General features: G+C 41.8%; 3 protein-coding genes across 3 annotated transcripts in view; 1 reads left to right on the top strand and 2 right to left on the bottom strand.

Annotated features, from left to right (window-relative positions):
• Nucleotides 1-292: 292 nt before the first annotated feature.
• Nucleotides 293-4834, bottom strand: bhlhe41 (basic helix-loop-helix family, member e41). The gene is made up of 5 exons (XM_005737620.2): nt 4018-4834; nt 3857-3923; nt 3581-3688; nt 3365-3476; nt 293-3029 (listed from the first exon to the last, which is right to left on the bottom strand). Exons 1-5 carry the CDS (start codon nt 4077-4079, stop codon nt 2083-2085), a joined length of 1296 nt encoding a protein of 431 aa, XP_005737677.1. The 5' UTR covers nt 4080-4834; the 3' UTR covers nt 293-2082.
• Nucleotides 4835-5424: 590 nt separating this feature from the next.
• On the top strand, nt 5425-11880 carry sspn (sarcospan (Kras oncogene-associated gene)). Its single transcript, XM_005737619.2, has 3 exons — nt 5425-5947; nt 7449-7535; nt 10553-11880. The coding sequence occupies exons 1-3, from the start codon at nt 5720-5722 to the stop codon at nt 10910-10912; spliced, it is 675 nt and encodes a 224-aa protein (XP_005737676.1). The 5' UTR covers nt 5425-5719; the 3' UTR covers nt 10913-11880.
• Nucleotides 11881-14303: 2423 nt separating this feature from the next.
• Nucleotides 14304-18897, bottom strand: part of itpr2 (inositol 1,4,5-trisphosphate receptor, type 2) — a 61397-nt gene continuing 56803 nt past the window's right edge. The window contains exons 56-57 of the mRNA XM_005737618.1: nt 17626-17787; nt 14304-16049 (exon numbers count right to left, since the gene is read on the bottom strand). Coding sequence (XP_005737675.1) covers nt 15969-16049; nt 17626-17787 — 243 coding nt within the window. The 3' untranslated portion in view covers nt 14304-15968. The remainder of the gene's footprint in view (nt 16050-17625; nt 17788-18897) is intronic.

Raw genomic sequence — 18897 nt, 5'->3', positions numbered from 1 at the left:
GAATGAGGGCCCCCTGTTTTTCTTCAGCCTGTACAGACAGACTATAATCTCACTTCATCACCCCTTTTATCACATGACTTTTGTTTAAAGCCTTGGCTTACTGTACATTCCTCTGCTGTGACCTGTCAGCTGATGTGTAGCATTACATTCCACCCATTGAACTTCTAATATTTTTATTATTCATTAATCCCATTATACTAATGCTGTCCAATATTTTGTATTGTTTCTCGTGACCTATGTTACACGTGTATGTACTTGTTGCTTATTAATAGACAATGACCGAAGCTGGGTTTTATTGCACGTAAGACTGTGAAGACATGAAAAACTGGTGTAGAATAAGAAGTAATCTGCAATGTTCAGATTTTGATATTTATTTTACAACTCATCAGCAATAATTTAGAACAGCATATGTGTAAAGCATTAACGAAATGTGCAACAGTTGCTCAGTTAAGTCTTTAAAAAAAATCCATAGACTTCTACAACATTGACAAAGACATGTATACTTCTTGATATATTCACAAAAACCTATTTACAAACACACATGCCACTTTATAGAACAGCTGATAACAGATCTGAGGCAAAAACCCAGCTGAGGAAAACTACAAAAGCAATGTCATGTAGGCGAAATACAATGAGAAATCTGAAAAAGCAGAACAGCACTATACTTAGTGGGAATTATTTATAAAAAAGAGGCCAGGATAAAGTTCTTAAAATGACCAGACTTTCTTTCCCAGTTTTAGACCATTTAAAAAAAAAAAAAAAAACTATGGTTTTACATGATGATAGCACAGTATCCCAGATGATGACCTGATGTGTAGTTGGGTTCAGGGTTTTCAAACTTGATTGTGATTTTAACCCCTGAAAGAGCTAGAAATCAGTTTTTTTGTAAAATCTGGCAACTTGGTTAACTCCCACTTTACTGCATGGAATCATCACAAAATATCCAATATCTCTTTTCATTGATGGAACAAAATCTTTTTTTTTTAAATTTCAAGACAACACAATAGAAAGGTTCAAAGAGAACTATAATGATTTACTTTAATGATGAGGTGACTTTTCAGGGTGGAGTGGGTAAAAGCAGAAAAAGTGCACTTAAAAGAGTAACTCAAAGAGCAATGCCTTTCTACATACAAACTTTAACAGCTGGGAAAATACAGGTACATTCAATATCAAAGATCTTTAAGGTGCTATCCTACAATGTTTCCTGGAGGTACAGAAGGTCACTGCATCTCTGTGCAGAAATGCTTCAGTCAGGGGATGTACAATATGCTGGTCAAGCAAATCCTTATGAATGAAGGCTTTGTCTCTCCATTAATGGTTTTATTACATCTGTTTCTTTCTTCTTTTTATTTCTTTTTTTGCCACAGGGATACAGAAAGCAACGGAAACCAGAGTAACTTTAGTGGGAGTGAAATGAAGGAATTTATGCATAACACCTCTCCCGTGAATGTATTACAAATGTTTTATTAAAACATGAGACTTTTATATGTGTTGTGTATGATGGAGATGCTGTCTGTGTATGTTCTGAAAGGGGGATGCGTTTCAGTTCTCAGGAGGTACAGTAATGTGCCTCCCAGCTTACCCATGCAAAGTTGGGGATAGATGCACTTCCAGGACCACCCATTTTATAGGCCCCATTTAGTACACATTTACATGGTAATGAATCTTTCAGGTAATAATATTTACAGTCAGAGTCAGCCAAGTTATTAATAATCTTGGCAGAGGTCAGTTGCAACTTCATACATCCAAAGAGACTCATTGACTGGAATATTGCGCACTGCTGCAGTACTCAAAGTTTTGGCACCAATGCTGCCATGTCAAAATAGTTTATCAAAGAGGATAAAAAAACTAACTCCAGCACAACACGGCCGTGTAGTGTCAATCATTGTCGATAATCATTCAGATTGTTTAATCTAGCATAAGTGCAAAAGGCACGCGCCGTCACAACTGTCCTCTCTTTCGCCAAGATATTGTACACGAGCAACTCTCCTGTGAAACCCCGTTTAAAACTAGCCTAATTATTTTAAAAAAATGAAGATACATAAACTCCTCGAGAATGCGCAGAGAGGTAACACGGACTAATTAGCTCCTCTGACACCCAGAAAACTGGTCGTGTGAGCTACTCTTGCTCTCGTGGGACGTGTCGCCTACGTCACCCTCTCCGTCGTCACTAGCGGGACTCTCCTCGCGCTCCTCAGGTGAGCCCTCGTCAGCCTCGAGTGACCCGTCGGTGTCTAGAGAGGGCGAGTCCTTGGACTGAGAAGCGGCTCCAAAGTGCGCAGACAGGCCGGGGAACGCGGCAGCAGCGGCCGCCGCCGCCGCCGCCGCTGAGGCGTGAGCGGGATATAGCCAAGGGAAAGGGGAAGCAAGGGCGGCCGCCGCAGGGTACATGTACTTTTCAATGTTGTTCTTGTCGAAAAAAGGCATGTAAGAAGCAGCGGCTGAGGGGTTAATGAAGTAGAAAGGCATGCAAATCGGTGTCTGCTGTCCCACACTGCTTATTCCCATCAGAGAGTTCATAAACGCCACGTCGGGCCTGGTGAGGTCTGCGCCCCCTGCCCCGTTCACAGGCCAGCTCATCTTTGGTTTTTTGGCAGCCCGCTCATCTCCGAACTCTTGCTTGATTTTCACTGCCTTTGGTCCCTGCACCTTATTGCGCTCACATTCTTTATCTTTGCCATCGCTCTTTTCTGCCTCGCCCCCGTATCCACTGTCCGTGTCTGTGTCATTCTCGTTGAGCTCTCCACCCTGGGTCCTCTGGATGACGGGGACACAGTTGGCTTGGCTGTCAGATTTCTGACCATCCTGTGCGTCCCCGGCGGGCAGCTGGTGTTGTAGTGGCTGCGCGCCGGGCTGGAACTGCGCCAGCACCTTGTGAAGGTGGTTGATCAGCTGCGCGCACCTCTGCTCCCGTGCTGTCCAGTTCTCAAACTGACTCAGGTATTGCAGGACCTCTTTGGCACAGGCCTGGAATCCGGAGTGGAACGCATCCAGATCAGCGTGAATGGAAGATTTCATCGACCGGTCTCCTGCGAAGCAAGGAGTTTGAAGAGTAACAGATCATTATTCTGTAAGATGCTCATCATAACTAGTGACGAGACGAGGCTAGCGACTCAGACAAAGTGAATAGATGCGGTATTAATAGGAAGAATCTTGAAATACACAATAAAGCATCCAAGCTGAGTCTACTCTAGCTCCTCTTTCTTCAGTTCTGCTCGTTCTGCTATTTTAAAAACGGAGATTAATAGTTTCCCCAAATCCGGTCAGTTAAATGATAAAAACCCATATCCATTTAATTATTGTCAAGAAGTGCAGTTTCTTTACAAAACTTTATGTATATGAGGATTGAGTTCGTTCATCTTACCATTCTGCAAAGCAATAATCTTCTGGTGCTGCTGCTCAGTGACAGCAGTCAGCGCGTTTAAGTGTTTCAGCGTTAACTCCAGGACGACTGCCTTCTCCAAGTGCCCGAGCGTCTGTGGAGAAAATCAGAGGTTGTGTTTGGCTGTTTACGAGGTCTCTGTCATGTAAAGCCATGTCCTGAGCACGTATAAAACTTTTCATGATTTCGTGATCTCACCGACAGCTTGAGATGTTCGGGTAACAAATCCTTCAGCTGCCCTATACATTCGTTGATTCTGTCTCTCCGCTTCTTCTCTATCAACCGGTGTGGTAACTTGTATGCGTCCTGCTGACAAAATACGCGTGCTTAATTAATCAGAACAGGAACACGCTAGTAACACTATAACACTAGTTACAGTGTGTTTCATATCATTTGTGGTATTTTTAAGGAACAACTGTGAAAACAAGCTACATATTAGAATAATAATATTTTTTTTAAAAACAACGCGCGCACCTTCCCACCATCCTCTCGCTTTATTCCTCTTTTGGATTTACACATGTAGAGTGAGGGGTAATCCACCCTACGGACACGGGGAAAGTGTCAGATTATTCACCAGGTCATCATGACAGTTTATTAGGCATACTTTGACAGAGTTTGCCAAAAGCGATACTCACCCCAAGAAATCCGCGTGCTCCATGAACTGCCTGTCCTGTAAATGCGGTATTCGTTCATCCATCTCTCCTCTGCTGGTTCTTTGCTTCTTCTGAGCTTCTTTTGGGAATGTTTGTTATTCCAACGACCCACGCGTGGACGGCTGAGGCAGATAATGCACAGTGCGTGTCCTCCAGTGGAGCTGCGCGTCAGACTGATGTCTATAGTTCCCTGAGCTGCCACTTTGCAAAGCCGTCGGCTCTGTGGTTAGAGCGCACGCGCGCCTCCGGTTGGGAACAGCTTCCGACTCACGTGTAGGCTGCACCAGCACAAAGTCCGGTAATTAGACCTTGTCTGTAATATTGCAGCTATCGACGCTGCTTCTATGGCGACTAAGTCCAGGCCATTTTGACCAGGCTGCTGAAACGTGATTCGTGCGCAAAATGCAAAGGAGCAGACGCAGGCGCGTGGAGCGAGGCAGAATAATGATCCTCAGATGCAGCGGTTTTGCATCTAGTTTTATGGGCTACAAAACTTCACAGCTCGTGTTTGTTGTGCAAGCGCTGAGCTGCCGGAGCGAGACACAGACTTCTAAACTGATCACGAATAGTCGCACTTCGGGAAAGAAGCCTCCGCGAGATAAAAACAAGAACCGGTCACGTAACGTGACCGAGCCTGAACAGCAGACAGGTTATTGTGGCGTAAACACGGAGCGTAAACATGGGGGTGTGAGCTTTTTAAAGTCCACAAAATGTGTGCGCTCATGCGTTTTCATGCACCCTGCACGCTCTATGTACGTTGTTGTGCGACAGGACAACCTTAGTTGTACATCAATTCCCCAAAGCTGCGTTGTCAGTAACCATGGCACCGGCCCAGCTGTGTGCTGAAACACGTGCGTCGCAGTTCTTTTATTAGTCTCGGGATAAAGTTTTGTGACTTGTTAGTCCGACGTGCTGAAAATGATGAGTGATCACAGTCCCCTTCAAACACCTCGGTTTCTCGTAAGCCCGTTAGTTCTCTGTATTGACCGCGATAAACACGTGAAGCGTGAGGATAAAAAGAAATAAAAACCTTTTATATATAAATGTGTTACTGCATATTTATAGTTTAACCACATAAAGTACATCTGTTACTGACACCTGCTCCTCCCTTGCGAACGTTAAAATGATCCAAAAACACTCAAATCTGCGCCACTGTAATGCCCTCACATGCCTTGTGATCACATTACTCGTTCCTGTAAGTCATGTGACACGTTCTGGCTGGCGGCATATGGTTGTCTTGTGTAACTGCTGACAAAGAATGAAACAGTCACTTGGCTCTTTAAGTCACCTCCTCTGTGCTGGCTGTTCATTAACTCATACCTGCTGATCCCTCTCTGTACTTTCCCTTTTTGTTTTTAGTGTGAGTACACGATAAATCATCTTATTGTCGTAAGTTGGAATCCCCCTTTGTGTCTTCCTGCCTCCCATCCCTCCTCTTCCTTCCCTCCTCAGTATGCTGCCTGCTCTATATGTGGCACTGGAGCCGCGTTAGGATTCCAGTCCAAATGTTTTCCATATTAGTTCAGAGCCTTCTCTGATTCCAAATAGCAGCCATAGCTGTGTTCATGGTGAGAGAGGGCAGGGAGGGGAAGGGAAGGGAGGGAGACCGCAGGCGGGCTCATACACCCCAAAGAGTAAAAGTCGTGTAGAGACACAGGAAAAGAAAGTGAAGGCAGAAAGAGAAATGAGACAGACACAGAAAGATTCCTCAGACAAGAAGGAGGGCAAGAAGAAGAGAGAAGAGAGCCCAACACCAGAAGATGGCCATAAGTGCAGAGTCTGTCGTTTCCCTCTGCTCATCGCTCTGCTCCAGCTGCTGTTGGGGGTGGCTGTCACAGCCGTGGCCTTCCTTATGTTGGCTATCAGTCCCTCACTTTTGGCCAGGGAGACTCCACACTGGGCTGGGATCATTGTAAGCTGCATACTTTACGCTCTATCATCAGCCGCTACACTCATTTGTTTGCATGGAACTTCCGGTTTCTGATACTTCTGCATGAGCCTCAGCAACACACCTGTGTTGTACATCTTTAGCACACTGTATGTCAACACCGGCCCCCACCAGGCTGTCTCTGCCAGACAGGCACCGTAGCCATGGGAAATCACTAATATTGTCATGTGGTAACAAATCTCCATCTGTCATATTCACCTGAATGCATACACCTGCATTTCCATTATTTCTCAGTCACATGCATCAGCTTGCACCTTCTGTTGTTCACACTGCATGTCCAAGAAATCTTAAACATCTGGACAGATGAGATGAGTCATCCAATAACAGCATGCCGCATTCCAAACTAACCCACGGACACCCACACAGTGTCAGAAGACCTCATTATTATTTGCAAATATGATGTACATCTTTTTGAGTACCTCTGCATCCTTGCCATCCGGTCTCCCCCACATATACACTCACACATCACATATAGTTTCACACAAAAGTAAACTTTTACGATGCAAACAACAAATGAAAGATAAGTTGCGTGTTTCATTTAGGTTAAGACGAGAAGTGGAATTTCAAGAGAAATTAACAAAAAGGTCACGAAAGCACTGAAAGTTTGTTAATGTTGAAGTGTAACTGACTGGGAGCATCAGTTAAACTGTAAAGCTTTGAGGTTTCAGCTCACAAAGGTGAACTTTGTTAAGAGTAACACGTAAAAAGTGGATAAACTGTAAGTTGAAGTGTTACAAATGCACGCACTTTAACTTTTATAACCAATGAGGCACAAAGTGTTCATCTTTCCTTGTGAAATGTGTAATAAAAAAGGGGGGAAGGCAAATTTACTTATTATTATAGTTTGGGCTAAGACTTCAGGTCACCTTTCAGTGATATATGTTTAAAAAAACGTGTTTTTTGTGTCTGGGCTCTACCCCAGCCTATCACAGATGCCATCTGCCTTCGAAAACATCCCTGGACATCAACATCCCGAGTTAGATCCTCACGAGATTCAGCCAAGTGAAAAACATTGAGGTCATCAAGAACTTTCCAGAGAATCCTGAGTGCTTAAGAACCTGAGAAAAACATTTAAATAAGATGCCTCACGTTAGTCACAAGACTCCAATTGCACTGAAGACACAGAGATAGAGTGTGAGTGTGTTTGTGTGCAAGAAAGAGAGAGGAGGGGAGTGAAAGGGAAAGACAGAGTAAAGTAATCAGATGGCAGCTTACTGCTGAATAATGTAATACCAGGAAACACCTCTGAAAACCTGGGGGAAAGTATTTCTTTTTCTTATTCATGGTCTAAACTGTATGTAAATGTATGATCTACAAGTCATTCATATATGCTATATATATGGATGAAATGGATCTTTGTGGCGCTTAAAAATCATGTTGTCACAAATCATGTAGATGTTTTTAATGCCTTGATGACTGAGTCTATCCAAATAATGCTAAACCCTTTTTTTCTGTTATGTTTCAGCTGTGTTTAGTTTCCATCCTGGGCTTTGTCCTGTACTGTATCACCTATGTCCCTGATGAGAGAACATCGAAGCAATTCATTGTCAAGGTGAGCTTAGCGAAAGCCTGGTGACTCAAAACATTTGCTTATTAATGCGAAAACAAGTGTCTGAAATTGTCCCACGATTTGTAGAATCAGTCAAAAGTATGACCAGGCTTAGTGTTCAGACAGAAAACCTCTGCAGAAAACATTATTTTACTCCCTGTTAAAGTACAAAGCTGGTCTCAGGGAACTGCAACTGTCAGAAGCATAGAGAGAAAAGCATTTAACAGCATTCCTGTTTAAAAGTGCTCTGCAGGAATCCGTGTGAGCGGAGGAGTGCTTTCATTAATGCGACTTGATTGTACAGCTTAATTAGCCACACAATGTATGCAGCTGGAATTTCAAAGCAATTAAAATCAGCCGATCATTGTTTCCTGGGAAGGGGCATCCTTTTTTTTGTCTGGGTCTTCTGTGCATACCAGGTTCAAATATGTAAATGATGTAAAGACAGCATACTTCAGCAGTATTTTGTATTAGAAAATGCTGCTAATTTGCAGAAAGGCTTGTTAAAAACAAACAAAACAATGCTAGCATGTCTATTTTGTGTAGCTTTAAATGTCATCGATGTACCTCAGTCACCAGAAAGACACAGATTCTGATCATTTGCATTTTCAAGTTCACAAACTAGTGATATTAGCCGATCCCTAAATGAGACAGTATTGAACTTGTTGAAATTTGACTGCATTGTTCATTTATCCATTTGTCTTGCATAGCAGCAAAGTATAGTGCTGTGAAACAGTGTTTGGCCTCTTGATACAATGAGTCTTTCACATCGCTGTGGAGGAATTTTGGTCCACTCTTCTTTGTAGAATTGTTTTAATTCAGCCACCTTGAAAGGTTTTCATTCATGAATAGTCTCAATTGGATTTGAGTCCAGACTTTGACTAGGACACTTCAAAACCTTCCTTTTTTCTTTTGAGACATTCAGAGGTGGACTTGCTGTTGTGTTTTGGGTCATCGTCCTGCTGCCCAACTCAAGCGTTCTCGAGCTTCAGAGCACAAATTGATGAACATTTAAAAATTTCTGCTGAAGAGAATTTTTTTTGATTCCATCAATTACAGCAAGTTACTCAGTTCATAAAGCAGCAAATAGCCCCAGACCATTAACCCACCATTGGTCATGATGTTCTTTTTCTGAATTGCTGTGCTAGTTTTATGCCTGATGTATCGTGACATAAACCTTCCAGAAAGTTCAACTTTTGTCTCGCCAGTCCACAGAATATTTTCCCAAAGGTCTTGGGGATCATTAACATGTTTTTTGGCAAATGTGAGACGAGTCCTTGTGTTCTTTTTGGTCAGCTTGAACTCTCCCATGGATGCCATTTTTGCCCAGTCTCTTTCTTAGTGTTGAATCATGAACACTGACTTTAACTGAGACACGTGAGGCCTGCAGGTCTTGGGTTCTTTTTTGGCCTTCTGGAAAAGTTGTGTTGGTCTCGGATGATAATGGCTCTCATTGTGGTTCACTGGACTCCCAAAGCCTGGGAAATGGTTTTGTAACCCTTTCCAGAGTGATAGATGTCAATGACTTTGTTTCTCAGCTGTTTCTTTTGATCATGTGTTTTTTGATATCTTTTAGCTTACTAAACTTTGTCAGTCAGGTTCTGTTTGTGCTTCTTAATTGATTCAAAGGTCTGTTGTAATCAGGCCTGGGTGGGGCTGGTGAACATAATTCATTAATCATAGTTAATTCAAGATTTTACAATGGGGGCAATTACTTTTTCAAACAGCATCAGGTAGGTTTGGATAGCTTTTTTTCCTTTAATAAGATAAGCAATCATTTAAAATCTTTGTTTTTGTTTACTCGGGTTATCTTTGTCTGATATTAAAATCTGCTTGATTATCTGAAACATGTAAGTGTGACAGTTACATAAAAAACAGAGATCAGGAAATGGGCAAATATTTTTTCACAGCACAGTATGTCCTTATGTCAGGTGTCATTTCTTGTAGTTTTTTTTAGCCAAAAGTTCTATGTAGAAGAAAAAACCTCCTTGTCTGGCCTTCAAACAGCCCTCAAACCAAAACAAATGTGTTTTAATTTGTTAATTTACTTTGTCAGTGAATATGCGACTACACTGTCTCTCTTTCTGAAGAATCTGTGGCCTTGCAGTGAGCTTGTTTATTAATTCCAGTTGCCCTTGGTTCAAAGAGAGAGCAAAGGGAGAGGGAGCCGTTCTCACATTAAGTGTTAACTGTGTTGTTAGATAGGGACTCATATGACCACTTTATTTCTCATTAACTGTGTAAAAACACTCGTGACTATGAGTTTTGAAGTGCTCTGTAAAAGTGGACAGCACATAGACTCTTAACAACGACGACGACAACAGCATCCTTACTTTCAACTTTGGGCTTTCCGATCACCTGTTTAGTGAAGCCCACACTGTTCGGCAGAGTGCTTGTTGATGCACTTGCTTTACATGCATCTCCCCTGTAATCATCCATACTCTCCATCTCACAGCTGTTCCAAAATTAACATAAATGCAGTTTCAAATCAAGCACCACTCATCACTTGCATAACTCTATAAGCAGCATGTAACTGAAAGCAAAATACACCAGCGAATGAGGGCTCCTTTTATATAAGCGGTGGATTAAGATGAAGGTTTAGTGTTATTGCAATCGTGCAGTTGCATAAACAGCACAAAGCCTCTGTCACATTTTGAAACTGTATTTTTAGATGCTCTCTGCAAGTATTCTCACACAGGACATCCACTAAAGGTTGGAGGTGGCTGTAGCTGCAGGTCACTGGAATATATGTGATATCTCCCCTTCGTGCTAAGAGCTGGACCAGTACTCTTAGGGTCAGAGTATTCTGGGTAATCTCTTTGAACTTAATTTGCCACAGGCACTGAGCCAGCACGTCTGTTTCTAAGCTACAGTTTTGGCACTGTGGGGTAATCATGAGACAACAGGCTAAAGCGGGAGCCGGATTAGAATATAAAAACATATTGAATAAAAGATAGAAAATGTTTTCTGATGAAAGCTTTCATAGTGTCTGGTCTCACGCTAGCTTTCTGCCCCTACAGCTCCTGTATTTTGTCCTGTGCATGATTGGCCTGGTCATCTCTGTGCTGGTCATGGCGTTTGCTGCCCACCATTACGAGCAAACCAGCAGCTTCATCTGTGAGCAAGATGTAGAAGCCTGCGTCTGCATACTCGATGAAGAAGATCTACTAGCTCGCACCTTCACTTACGAGGGAGTCAGTGACTGCGAGGTGATCACCGGTACACTCACACTTTACTTCCTGATCCAGATCTTCCTCAATCTGGCCCAAGCGCTCATCTGTGCCGTTGGTGCCTTCATCATGTGGAAGCACCGCTATCAGGTCTTCTTTGCTGGTCTTCAGATTGGCTCTCCCTCAACCCAGCAGTGGCAGAAAGTGTAATTGAAGATGGCAAAGCTCACGAGGTGCCTCTGGTCAGTCAGCTCAAGAGGGAGGTTGACTTAACTCTGGCGGACTGGAATATTTGTCTTTTTGTGTGCCTTGGCTTGTTCTCTGTCAGCCAATCACGTGGCAGCAGCTCAATGTATTTATGCTGGAAGTTGTATCAGCTTTGTAACAGCTTTTTGTATTTTATATAAGTAAAGTTCTACTTCCAGTTTCCAATTTTTAGTCCTTGAAAAGAAGTTGTAAAGTCAAAAGCAGCTTATTGTGTTTCATATTTTTGTTAGTTATGTTTTCATCTCATTCACAGAAATTTCATAACCACGACACCTAAAACACATCGAGTTCTTGTGCGATGATTCTCAATTACAGAATGAAACTGCCTCAAGAATTAAAAAAGGATTGTTCACACATTAGCAAATATTAGTGAGATGAATCTTAAACCTTAAAATGAATGCTTTATTTATTGTTACTGTTACTGCATAAAATCCCCTTTTATTAAAGCCTTGTTTTATATTATGTGCATTTTGAGGTTCGTTTTCAGGTTTTTTTTTGATGAAAATCATTTAGTTTATTAATTTTGCCACTAAACATATGCAGCTCGCTAAATACAGACTTCACTCCCCTGACAAAAAAAACGTTATCAAAGTCCTTTTCAGCTGGTACAAGTAAACGCCACACAGTTCTGAGTGCAGTAGCATAACCTGAGCAGGCTACACTTCATAAGACTGGTTTCAGACTGAACTGGGCTGTGGTGGAAGGTGGCCAGCAGCCAGCATGAGTCAAACAGCCTGTAGGAGTGGAACTGCTGCAGCCACAAAGAGAGGAGGGGTGAGACGGGGTGAGGAAAGGGGGGACTCAGACTGGCAGCTGGACTGAAGTGACCTATGGTGAATCATTTCACAGTGTTTGAGCTGTGTTAGGAAGAGGGGAAAAAAATAAATGGTGGTTTTTATTTTTAAATGAAATACGTTTCTGTGTTATTTATTACTACTCTAGCAATATTTACCTGAACATTTAAGGTAATTCTCAAGGCAAAAGGGGTCTAATCTAGTACTTGCACACTGAGCCCAATAGTGTCTAATGAGTGCATATAGATATCAAATGAAGACTGAACATTGCATTCACAATAATTACTTGGTCTTTACATTAAAACATGTATTATTATTGCTGAAAACAGAGTAGAGTAAGCTTTACCTATGCTACCTGCAAGTTACGCCAATCTATACATCCATTCACAAGCCACAGCATATCCAGGCAGAAGGGCAGCCTATCATGATAATGTAAAACATAAAAGCAGGCACTGAAACTTGTTGTTCGTTAACAAAATATGTAGTGATCATAATTTACATGTGACTGCTCACATGTGGCTTTCCTCAAAGACTATGGCACAACTTAAAAAATATTAACTCAGTGTGTCATTTATTGTAGGAATGATTTATTCATTCTGTTTAATGATTTATTCACACATATTGCACGATACACAACTGTGTGTGTGTGTGTGTGTGTGTGTGTGTGTGTGTGTGACGGCAAACAATATTCTCCATGTGCTTGTTTTCTGTGATATGATGTCAATGCATCATGTGACCAGAAACAACTCAACTTCACTGCCATACAAAGGAAGTCACATGCCAGTCGTCATGAGGCCATGGTTATTTATATAAATGAGTGTGATGAGGGACCTTCCACCCACCTCTTTGGAAGGTAACAGCTTTCTGTGTGGTCAGTTTGTCTTTCCAGGCAAAACAACAACAACAAAGCATCGTCTGATATCTGACTCTGGTGGCCACTGATGCTGCTGAGAGTCTTTAGAGAAAACTGCAGAAGACAGAAGATCAATATGTGTATTGACACGAAGGAAAACGATGCACACTGCATCTCTAAAATAGACTGAACAACATCAAGTGTTTTTGATCATTTTACATGCAGATGCTCTTTATATCCAGCTAAATATGGCTTGATTAATTCTGTGCATTGGTGTCAAAATGCCTTCCAGGCACAGAGGTGTCTCAGATGTTGCCTTATATTTGCTGATCTGGGTGTTTTCCTACTTGCTCTAGTGAATACACAAAAGCTAAGCATGTGACTTGAAGATGATCCAAATGTGTCTGAGGTTGTGTTCATAAAGTAAACAAAACACTTCTCATGTGCATTAAAAGGGCTTTGGTAATCACCAAGGATGAAGTTAAGCAGACTGTAGAGTCTAGGCTATTAGCCATTAATAGTAAATGAACATCAAAGTTAAATGGTTTCTCTCCAGGGTCACAGCATAAATATTAGCTGATCAAATTTAGGAAGTGATGCAAGGTGAAGCGGTGGTGTTACAATATAGCATCAAGGGTTTTGCCAGACAGCAGTGATGGTCCTGATATTAGCCTCTCCCTCCTTTCCATTTCTGAGTGCAACACATTCCAGTGAAGCTGCACTTAACCCTTCTTGTCTGCGCAGTGACAGCTGCTCGCCATTATGGCACTGCGTGAACTAATTTTAATGGCTGTCACAGGCAGCAGGAGCAAATGCAGGCCTGCCAGCGTAAACACTGAACTGAAGCCAAGAAGGATGGGCTTCTCTGCAGAGGGTAAATGGCAAGACAGGATAAGAGACCAGTTTACTTTCTGAGACTTGTTAATCATTTCAAATTTCATACAGATGCACAGACAGATGCAGAGACGGGTTTGAGTTCACCACCTCCTCAAGTGATGACTGTGGAATTACCAGTGGGGATTTCCATGTGTGGAAACAAAGCTCAATGTAGCTAATGCTTCAGTTCATTAATGCCGTTAATATTTTTCTTCTTAAAACCATCACCGTTTAGCTTTTGGCGGGGTTAGTTTTTACACCAACATTTTCCAAATTACTTTTAACTATTTTTACATATCCAAGCTGAGGTATTACAGCTTAATTTGTTAAAATAGGTGCAATTAATGAATAATTGCACCTATTTTGCTTTCCCACCACACGTTCACTGATAGTTAATTACTGCTCTAGAAATCCTGTACAATCTTTTATTTTTGTAGTTTAAAAACTAATTTTTAAGTACTGAATTAAACTTAAATAAATCTAATTAGATGGATGTGATTATTTGAAACTATTCATTAACCGATATGACGGATTGAAATGACAAGGCTATCTAATTAAACATTTGGTATCTCTGATTGCTAGACAGCTAAGCGTACAGATTCAACACCGCCCACCCATTTAATTCAGCTATTGCACATTTTGAAACTATAGACACTTAAATCCACTATTCAGGGAAATGGTTGCAAACTTTACAAGGTCAGGCAGCCATTCATCTCACACATGAAGAGCTGCAGACTTAATAAACTACTTGATAAAAATCTGATGATGATTCTGTATTGAATGAAAGGAGGCCTTATGCTTTTTTTTTTTTTTTGCCATTTTCCATCATATTTATTCATGGATACTTATATTATACATAGTCAAAGTTTCATTTAATGTAGACAACATCTTTACCAGGCGCAGACAGTCAGTGGAAAGTTAACTTAAAGGCAAAGCAAGTAAAACAGCTTGTTACAGACAGACGATGAACCACGAGGCCGCACTATACTTAGATATAAGCAAAATTAATAAAGATTATTTTGTAATTTGAATCACGCATAGCTACTCAAGTACAGCACAAGAATAAAAATACTGGGCTTGAAATGTACATAATTAGTCCCCTTTAAATACAAGGGGTGTAGCAAGGCTGGAAGAAGTAAATTTGTCATAACAGTCATGAAACTGAGCCGAAATATTAGCTCATCTAAAAGAAGACGTGACATCTTGCATCCCCCTCATGGACGAGCACAAGTAAGTTAAGACTGGTGTAGAGGGGCTCACAGTGAGTACTCATCTATTTCCAACAAGAAGATTTGAACTGAACTTTACTAGAGAGTTGAAACATTTTTCTACACACTGCCTTTCAGCTAACAGTGTCTCAGGACATTGAGTGATGGAGTACGCCACAGTCTGGTGTTCATCTGTGCAACTTTAAAATAACTGCAGACTTCTCAACTGCACTTCACGAGGGACTAGTGAAAATTATTTACACTAAAAGACACTTTATAAAACAGTAGGAGATGGATGTTAGAGCAGATACAGTAAATTACAGTATTAGCTTACATCTCTATAAACACAAGGATGTTCATAACGTAACAAAAAACTGTGAGCTTACCATCTTCAGTCAAGATGTATCAATATATGATTTAAGACCATCAAGAAAGTTTTGCACAGGAAATAAGTTTATTCACATTTATATATATATGACATAGAAATCTGTAAAAGGCAACTGAAGTGGTGCGGTGAATGCGTATTTAAACAGAACAAAGCATTCAAATAATAATAATAATAATAATACCTCAAACCAACCTGTTACTGTTTGCAGTTAAAGGTTTTTACCCTTTTTTTTTTTTTTAAAAGTGCACTTTCAGCAATTGCAATGTTCCATTTATAAAAGTTAACGAGTAAGGCAGCATGAGTCTTTTTTTCCCAAAATGCAAAAATACTCGTCCAGTTATGAACCAACAATTTTCTCATAAATACCAACAAAAATCTAAAACGGTAAAATTCTTGATCTTAGTGTGCACACTCTTCCTCTGGAAGCCTGCGAGCCAATCATTGACCTCTGTGGGGCTGGCTGATCAGCACTATGACAGTGGTGGAGCAGAGGCCAAGACAGCTGTCCACAGGCCTGACAGCACTTAACCATTAACCTACCTTAACATTTCCCTCAGCTTCTGTCTGGCACGCTATCACTACATTGGAAGGTGTGTGCTGTGCCTGGTCAATCATTGACAGACCAGTTTTTCTGTACACAAGGGCCCTTATGGCTGAGTGGGCACAAAAGGCACACTGTCTCCAAATAAGGCCGTGTTTGTGTCACTTTGTGTCACAGAAAAGGCACTATGTCTAAAATTAAGCATCAACACTTGCTGGTCCCTTGCAAATTTTGACATCAGTAATTGTAGGTGTACATTTGAGTACAAGTGTTGTTCTCAAGGCTGCAGTTCATGTGTCTGCGTTTCTCTCTGGCTTTATAGTGAGCCAATAGCAGCGCTCAGTGAGTTGGAATGTGATGATTGGGCTGAGGAGGACCCAGGAATCCGAGCCTCTGTTTGTTCTTCCTCTGTTCTGTCATCTGTTGAGGAGATGGGGAGGAAAACAAAAGCTGTAAGGTTTGTATATTCTGTATGTAGCACACACAGAAACTTGGTTTCTTGCAATTAATGTAGTAGTACAGTTTATATATATATATATATATATATGAATAAACTTGCAGTACATGTAGATTTCTCCTCCAAGAGTGAACAAACTGTTTTAGTTTAGACAAAAATCATTGAATTTGTCATTTCAGAAGTTGCACAGTTATTCTACAACATTCTTCTATCAATTTTAAATCGCCTGAGATGTAATCTTCTGCACGGCTGCATGAAAATAACCTTGTTCAACACTGCCGTTATGACTGGAAACTAAAATGTCCCTTGGAAACTTCATTAGAGGACACAGTCATGTGTGGGAGTGTGCAGAACTGTGACCTGCACAGTGGATGTATAAGAGTAAGTGCGTGTGTGTAAATGAATCAGAAATGCTGGTTCACATTTACAGTGGTTTCCAGTGTTGACGTCACAAATGGGGTCCATGGGCTCTGTGAGCCGTAAACTGTATATGCAAAATAAAAAGGGCGGAAAAAAAGCAGGCTGTGCAGAAAGCCACACTGCTAAGTAGCGACACACATAAACCTACACAGAGTCTCAGCTGTGATAGTGTGCAGAGGTCAGCAAAAGGTTGTAATGAAGGAGGAGCTGCAGGAGAACTTTCCTCCCAGTGAGAAACAGTCTTGAGTTCATATCTGGTGTGAGACCTGCAGACCTCCCTTGTGACTGCAGAGCTGTGGTTGGGCCTCACCTAACCCTCCATAAACACACTCACCTCCTGTGGCGTAAACTACACTTTCTGTTTACCATATAGGTGGAGTAGTATTCATGCTAACCCTATGATTCCTTATTAGTCAGAATAGAACCGGCAAACTTAGATTAGAATAGGTCCGCCTGCAGCTGACGCAAAACAGATTCAAAGATAATGCCTTGCCATCTTTGTTCAACCGTGCTGTAACAAAAGACATATTGAGCTGTTACTGGGGGTTACATGAGAGATCCCAGCGCACAGCGAGATGTTACCAACTTTACTGCTTGCAGAGGTCGACAGTAGCTGTTCTCTTTTTTTGTTGTTTTTGTTTTTTTTAGTGAAGTGTTATTCTGCCCCATAAGGAGCTGTTTTCACACATTAGGCAGAAGAGGAACAAGGACAGGCCTGTGACTGGAATCACATGCAGAGGAGGCAGGTGATGAGAGTGATCAGTCACACTGCAGCAGCGGTGCTAGTCATCCAAACAGCCAGAGGCTCACTGGCGGCTCTCAGTCGTGTCGACTGCTGACGTGATAGTCACCTGTCGTGCTGCGTTCAGTAGCAGAATCCATCTGCATGAATAAACTGAGAGCATAGGGACTCTGCTAAAGCTATGTCTTTTATGTGACCTCCTCCCCTGTTGGTGTTACGAGGAGTCATGTGACGTGGACTTCACAGCACATGCGTGGCAGTCAGCTACCGAACAAGACGCAGTTTTACTTTGTGCTATTAAGCAGTTACAAAGAGCACAATGCTCAGAAGAGACCTTTTCCACAAGAGCATGAAAAATGCCTGAAGTAGCATTCTACCTGTTCTTTGAGCTCAGCCAGCTGGCCTGAGAGCTGAGCCACCAGATTGGCAGTGTTCTCCAGTTTCTCCTGCAGAGACCGCATCTCATTTTGCTCGTTGTCTCCCTCGCTGCTCACCAGAGACATGGCTCTCATACGAGGGAACCAGTCCAAGTTCTTCTCCTGGAGGAAAGGGGGAGAGAGATGGTATGTATGAGAAACGGAGAGAAAGGTGAAAAGAATAAACGCCTGAAATAAAGCTGACTCAATAGGTCAGAGGGATGGAAGCAACAGTATGTTGGCACACATGCAAGATTTGCATAGACATGTCAGGAGCATTACAGTGCTGAAGCCAGACTGCAGGAGGAGAGTAAACACAGAGGTAGTGGTAAGTGAAGACAGGCGTGGAGGTTTAATATTAATCATTTCATCAGAATGGAAGCTGCTCTCCGTTTTGCACCTGACAGTGTAAATTTTTTTAAGCACCATTGCTGTCTCTTGGATACAGCAGATAGCAATAATACACTAAATGAACAGTAACTGGCATTTCAATTCTCACCCACTCCATAAGCACACTGTTGATGCACACAGGAGATGAGTCACTGTCGTCTATCAAGAACACAACTGGGAGTATAGTGTTACTTATGCGCTCGCGCGCGCGTGTGTGTGGTCACATGCAAAACGCGGATGTTTATTTTCTGTTTTTCTAACAGCGCAGCAGCAGCAGAGCAAACACTGCAGCAACGGTATAAGAAAACAAGGCGCATGCAAACCTATAGAATTATGTAAAGCGTGACTGTGTTTGTCTCTGTGTGGGTGTGTGTGCTGTTCATTTGCTACTGCATGGATATGTACACAGAAAGGTGTGAGCGAGCGTGTGTGTTTTACAACACGCGTGGCTCTTGTGCAACGCTGAAAGTGAGATAGGTTTCACAGCGACAGACTGCCATCGGCTTATCTTATGTAATATTCTTTAGCCAGTTCTTCTGATAAAAATTACTTAAAAGGTGCTGAGAGTGGGATTTGACTGGCACCACGTTAAGTCTGGTAGGAGGAGTGAGGTATTCTCCCACCTTCTCTTATATAAGAATAAACCGCAGGGATAGAAAGACCGATCAGAGTGCGAGACGCTGAGGACAAAGAAGAGGACATGCCGTCTGAGGGTGGACAGGGATGTGGAGCGTGTCGGTTATTTGTTTGCATTTCCTCATGTGATCGGTTTAACCACTCTACTAGGTAAACTACATTCGTTTACTGCTTTGTCCATTCCTCATCAACAATACTATATATATA

The sequence above is a fragment of the Pundamilia nyererei genome, unplaced genomic scaffold (assembly GCF_000239375.1).
Source record: "Pundamilia nyererei isolate P.nyererei 1_Seehausen unplaced genomic scaffold, PunNye1.0 scaffold00078, whole genome shotgun sequence".
NCBI lineage: Eukaryota > Metazoa > Chordata > Actinopteri > Cichliformes > Cichlidae > Pundamilia > Pundamilia nyererei.
This window is presented reverse-complemented; position numbering and strand designations above follow the sequence as displayed.